The 6339-nt window shown below is 21.8% G+C and overlaps 1 protein-coding gene across 1 annotated transcript; it reads right to left on the reverse strand.

Moving 5' to 3' along the window:
- Positions 1 to 1038: 1038 nt before the first annotated feature.
- Positions 1039 to 6227, reverse strand: LOAG_08489 (hypothetical protein; the record flags this gene model as incomplete). Its single annotated transcript, XM_003144020.1, has 10 exons — positions 1039 to 1208; positions 1435 to 1524; positions 1831 to 1915; positions 1999 to 2131; positions 2523 to 2595; positions 3757 to 3871; positions 4409 to 4534; positions 4944 to 5048; positions 5417 to 5645; positions 6139 to 6227. The coding sequence occupies 10 exons, from the start codon at positions 6225 to 6227 to the stop codon at positions 1039 to 1041; spliced, it is 1215 nt and encodes a 404-aa protein (XP_003144068.1).
- Positions 6228 to 6339: the final 112 nt, after the last annotated feature.

Here is a 6339-nt window from a genome sequence, read left to right on the forward strand (position 1 = left end):
AATATAGAATAACAGAAAGTGAAATAATTGCTATTAACCATTTTGATCCATGCTCAGCTAACGGAAATGGAAGAGTTACCTATTTTGAGGACAAATCATCATTGATTGAAGGATGATCATGTTCCTGCAAATTCATGAAATAATATTGATGGAAATCCTTTAAAAAGTTGCAAAAACCATTGTATTAATTTGTCATTAATTAATTGTATTACATAATTATAATTACCGTTGTTTTATATGTCATTAATAACTTGTCATTAGTAACTTATTAATAACTTATAATTAGTTTCTCATTGTGCATAATTAAATAATTAATATCTTATCATAAAGCGATGCTTCAGAAAGCCTTATTACTCTTTTTTTTTTTTTTTTGAACGAATTTACAAAATGGATATGCTTCCGTGCATTACTCTTTCATATTTTCATAATCACTATCATATTTCTGCATATTACAGTAATGGATACAGTAATGAATACAGTATATCGGTAATGAAATAAAATGAAATAATTGTTATTAATCATTTCGATCTAAGCTTAATTAACAGTAACAAAAGATTTTTTTCTTTTTTTGTTAAAATTTTTTCTTTTTCAAATTCATGCAGAATGTGATTTAATCTTTGTTCACTGTTGTTATTTCATAAAAATTTCATTTCACCACTTTCTTTTATTGCAGTATTTTAAATTTTTTCCGAATTAATAATTTAATTATTTGAGTGATTTAAGTATTTCGATTTAAATTTAATTGTTAGCACTATTTGTCGAAGTAAAAAGCACAGAGGATAGAATTTAAAGTCAGGAATTATTATTATTTTTTTTTAAATCAAATATCATTGGATAGGGAATAGTTAATCCAGTACAGAAAGAAATCAAGAACTGCATCATATCACTGATAATAACATTAGTTAAGAATCAGATACGAAATCTGATAAGGCATAAATATGCATCTTTTTTATTTTAATAATATTTTTAATTAATATTTGATAATTTTTTAATTGTATTTACTTAATTTCTCTTATCTGAATCTACTTTTTGGAATATTTAAATAGTTGTAATATTATTTGTAATATGCAAATTGTTAACATATAAAAGTTTACCAGGTTTTTGCTTACTTTCTGCAATCACTTTATCAATAACCACTTTGATACCTTCATATGTTTCTCTACCAACTGGTATAAGTTCTCGTTTATCCAAAATAAAACCATTTTTTGCTATAAATAAAAATTTAATATTTAAATCAATTTTTATAAGCTAAATGAAAATGTAATAAGACTATATATATTAAGTTATAAGCTAAATTCATACTCACAAATAGCATGCTTCTAATTTTTTTGATCTTTAATCTTTAATATTAATTCTAATTTATTAATTCATTTCTTTTTTTTTTGTTTTGTTTTGTACTAAAGAAATGAAAAAAAATTTAAACTATAAACAAACATGATCCTGAAGGTCGTAGTTCAACTGTATATGAATACTTCGCATTTGTTGCTTGCTTAACCCAATCCGATGATCCACCAGAAAATGCATCTGTAAAATTTAAAAAAAAAATTAAATTTGAAATAATTTCATAATTCCGTATTGTTTTACTTTTATCTACAAATTAATTTATGTAATTGTATACTATATTAGCAGTATTTGCAAATTTCTATCAATCTTTTTGTATTTTAATAATGATATTTTTTTTTCGTTTATTTGTACATTAAAATACGATAATACTTATTTCTTAATTCATTCATTTATCTATTTTATTAATATAATTTTTATTCACATTTTACAATACTCATTAACTTATAATAATTTTTGTTTTATTTTTATAAGAAAACAAAAACATACATATAACTTCAGGTCCAGTACCATAATCATATTTTGTCCCATATAATTTCATTAATGAAATTACAGCATCTTTTGCAACTGCACGCTGTAAATTTTATTAATATCAATTTGTTTTATATATAATTAAAATTTATTATCAAAAATTTTAATTTAATATTTAATACTTACTAAATCTTTAATATCAGATGAATATGCATTTGATGTATGTGAATATGGATAAATCCATAGTTGCGAATAAGTATGCAATGTTATATATGCTTTTATCCGTTTACGTAATGGTAAAATAGCATCACGTACAGCTCTGGAAAAGATTAGCATTAGTAATATTATAAAATTTGCATAAATAAAATTTGTAAATGTAAATTTCTTAATCCTTACTGTTTAATTTAGCTTATTTTGATGAAAGAATGTTGGAAGAGAAAGGTGGAAATTTTTCAAATTAAATAGAAAAATTTTAATTTTTAAAAACTTCACAAATATTCCACATATTATCATACGCCAACGATTTCCAAAAAAAAAAAAATTGAGAAAAAAAAAAGAAATTGTCCAATTCTTGTAATTTTAGCGAAATTCATTCCAAAACATAAAACCAAAAAAAAGCCTAAAACTCAATAAATTTTCATTCAATAAGCTCAACAACAAAAAGAAAAAGTATTTTAAAATTAAAATTTTTGAAAATGAAAAAGATTAGCTTTGTTTCCGGTTCGCTAAATGCATGATTGCCATGATAAATATTTGAACATGGTGAAGAACTGGATCCAACTTCTGGAAAAAAGAAAAAGGCGAAAAAAAGTATCGAATGAATTGGACAGGTGACAAACAAAATTATAGACTGTGAAAAATTTTTTGCAAAAAAAACGACACGAAAACTTTTTCAGGTATCTCTTTTTTTTTTCTGTCACGTTGTTTCCAAAAATTCGTTGTAAAAGAGTTTTAAACAGATAAAAATGAGCTATTATTGCTTAAAAATTTAATTTTTTTTTCATGACATTTTTTTATAATGTAAAATAATTTTTGAAAATCAAAAAATTTAAAATTTAGTTCAAATTAGGAGGTTGAAAGACAAAAGTGCAGATACAATCGAAAATAATACTTTAAATTTAAAGTAAATGCAAAAGTATAAAGTGAATTTCAAAGATTCAAACGACCATGAAATGAGATGTTTAATTAGAAAATTGAACATTTTTTTTGTTTTTCATTTTTTGCAAAATTATTTTAATATTCCTTTTCCGTACAGATATTAATAATTAATTTTTTTTCCACAGGTATTATTAATTAATTCATTTTTACTATGAAAAAAAAATTTACATCTATTTCACTATTATGTTATAATATTTCAGGTAAATTTTATTGTTTTTAATTCAAATCATTTTTCATTTTTTTTTCAAAAAAAAAATTAAATTTCATCAACATATTATTTCATTTACATTTTTAGTGTTCAAATTATTCCACTCATACATATATAGCTATTCATTAAAGGAAACAAATTGAAACAAAATTTGCAAATGGTTTAAAAATATTCCAAAAATTTGAATACTTGCAAAATTGTGAACCAATTACTTTTAATCTGTTTACAATTTGATCAGTTTTTTTTTTTTTTGATCTGTTTATACTGCAAACCTTTTATCACTTTTTAATTCTTTCTTGCATTTCTCTTCCAATTTAATTCTATAATTAAACAGTTAAACAGCATTTTTTTCCATTTGTAAATAGGTTTTTCCTTTTCAAGTAGTTTAAATTCTAAATTTAAAATTCATAATATAATATAAAAAAAAGTATGTAAAGTAATAGAGAAATTTTTCGATATTATATTTTCTTTTTTGAATTAGAAATGATTATTGTCAATAAGCGTACATAAATATCAAAATGAAATTTTGCTTTAGTTTTTTTTTTTTTTGTTTTTTAATTTCTAATTATAAGTATTACCACTAAAATGAAAGGCAAAATTTCGATTTAAATCAACTCCTCGACAATACAATTTTTTGCCATTTTCCCATAAATAATATTTTCTTGTTCCACGATTTTTACGCCACAATCGAATCTGCAAAAGAATCGTTTAAAAAACTAGAATTTATTTATTTTCATTTCTTTTTTTCTTTTTTACACACACAATTCAATTTCTGCCTAATCCATTTATCATTGTTCCATCTCTCTGTATTAATTAAAAAACAAAAATTTGTTATTTCATAAATTAAAATTGAAAAAACAAAAATTTTTCAAAAAAATTTTACAAAAACAAATATTTGAAAAATTATCAATTATTTATTGATAGTTTCTGTTTTAATTACTATTAACATATTTTTATATATTAAATATATTCTATTATACCATATTAGTATATTTTATTATTGTTAATTTCTTTTTTTTTTTTTTTTGACAATACAATTCAGAAAAACAATGAATGATTAATTCAATTGGTCAAATAACAATACAATTCGGAGAAACAGTCAATGACTAATTCAAATGGTCAAATAATTTAATTCATTAATTAACAAAAATAAAAAAAAAGGAATTAATTACTGAATAAAAGAATTTGTTTAATTAATATAATAAATATTTGAATAACAAATAAATTTACGGATGGATCGTTTGGTTGTGATCGAGTATATTCATAACCATCCGGATTCAGGCATGGATAGATATAAATATCAAACCGTTTCAAATATTCCGCAATTTTTGGATTTGAATAATATTCGGTAATTAGCTAAAAATTTCTCATATTAAATAATCATTTAATATTCGGTTTGGATTAATTTGAAAATTTTTCGAAATCATTTGTTGTTCTTTTTCTCCAATCTTTACCTGAAACTTCCATTTTCCTTCTTCTTCGTTTTTGTTTTATGAAATTTTTCAAAATTTTTAAATTATAAAATGGACGAAATTGTTGTAAAAATATGGCTACCATGGAATGGTAATGAAATTAGTTATTTTATGTAATTAATTTCATGTTATTTTGCATAAATCATAAAAGTGTAATGTTTATGCAAGTAAACAACTTTTATAATTTAAAAAATTTAGATAAGAATTTGTGATATTTTTGCAAAAATTAATCTTATAAAAAGAGAAATGATATAATGGAGAAAGAGAAGAAAGAAAAAAGTTTAATAAAATACTTGTTTAATTAAATACAATGCAGTATGAACAGCCGCCCATTCTCTAGCATGAATACCGGCATCAATCCAAATTACTGGTTTTGAGTTGCTATCCTTGGTACCAAGCTGAAAAATTCAATAAATTTCAATTTAATTATGCAAAATTTTATTTATATTTTATAAATTACCAATCTTTACTTCTTTTTTTTATTTACATTTTCTTTTCCTTAATAAAATAAAAAACCTATGTATTAATTATTAATTTAAAAAGAAAAAATTGGAATTGATAATTCATTAATACAATTTTTTAAAATAATGAATACTATTAAGGTTTCATTAATATAATTAAGCTTTAATAGCTAAAAAAACGAAAGAAAGAAAAGGTAATAATGCTAAAATCAATCGTGTGAAATTTTAGATTGAATAAGAAATCAATATTGAATATTAACAATACAATAATAATTTAAATTCAATACTTATTTAGTATAACATACCTTAACCCCATAGATGATCCTTTTTTCAGCTGTGCTACCAATACTTTTAACTGTTACAATATTATGATGTTGCCATTCCAAATTTTTTAACCAATAAATGATTTGATCATAGGAATGATAATCACCCAGGAAAGTATTTGAATTTCTGATATTATCATCCCAAAATCGCCTTTCTTCACCAAATAGCTCACTTCTTCTTGTTACCAATTCTTTTTTGCTTTGTAAATATCTAAATAATTGCTAATCGAATTACTATAGCTGTTACTTTTGTTATTAATAAAATAATAAATTAATAAATAATTTTAATGAACTGAAAACATGGAGTAAAATAAATTAAATCAAAAATTTTAAATGTAAGCAAAAGATGGAAATTTAATAAACAAACAAAAGATGCAAATTAAGTAAATTAAATAAAAATATATTTGTTTGCAAAAAATGTTTAAATTATTAAAAAGAAGGTCTATATTATACAATAGTAATTACAGCTGTAATTAATATCTTTAAAAAATTAAAAGGAAAAAACTAAAACAAAATAGAACTGATTAGACTAAATCATATTGTATCAAAAAATCCTTAGGGAAAATACTTATTATTTTGATAAAAATTAAAAAAAAATAAAAAATAAATTAATAACACAAGCTAAATCATATTGTATCAAAAAAATCTTTAGAGAAAATACTTATCATTTTGATAAAAAGAAAAAAAAAGAAGTAATAGCATACTGTGCATAATCGTTCACTTCGATATGATAAGGAATCGATTTATGTCCTAACAATTGATCAAATTTATTGATAAATCCTGGATTGATCATAACATAAATGGTTTCATTGATTTTTGTTGGTGCCTTCCAAAAATCTGCCTAAAATTTAAGTTAAATTAAACTTTTTATCTTTGCTTTTCTTTCCTTTTCTTTTCTTTATTTT

Source organism: Loa loa, assembly GCF_000183805.2.
Source record: "Loa loa unplaced genomic scaffold supercont3.413, whole genome shotgun sequence".
Lineage (NCBI taxonomy): Eukaryota > Metazoa > Nematoda > Chromadorea > Rhabditida > Onchocercidae > Loa > Loa loa.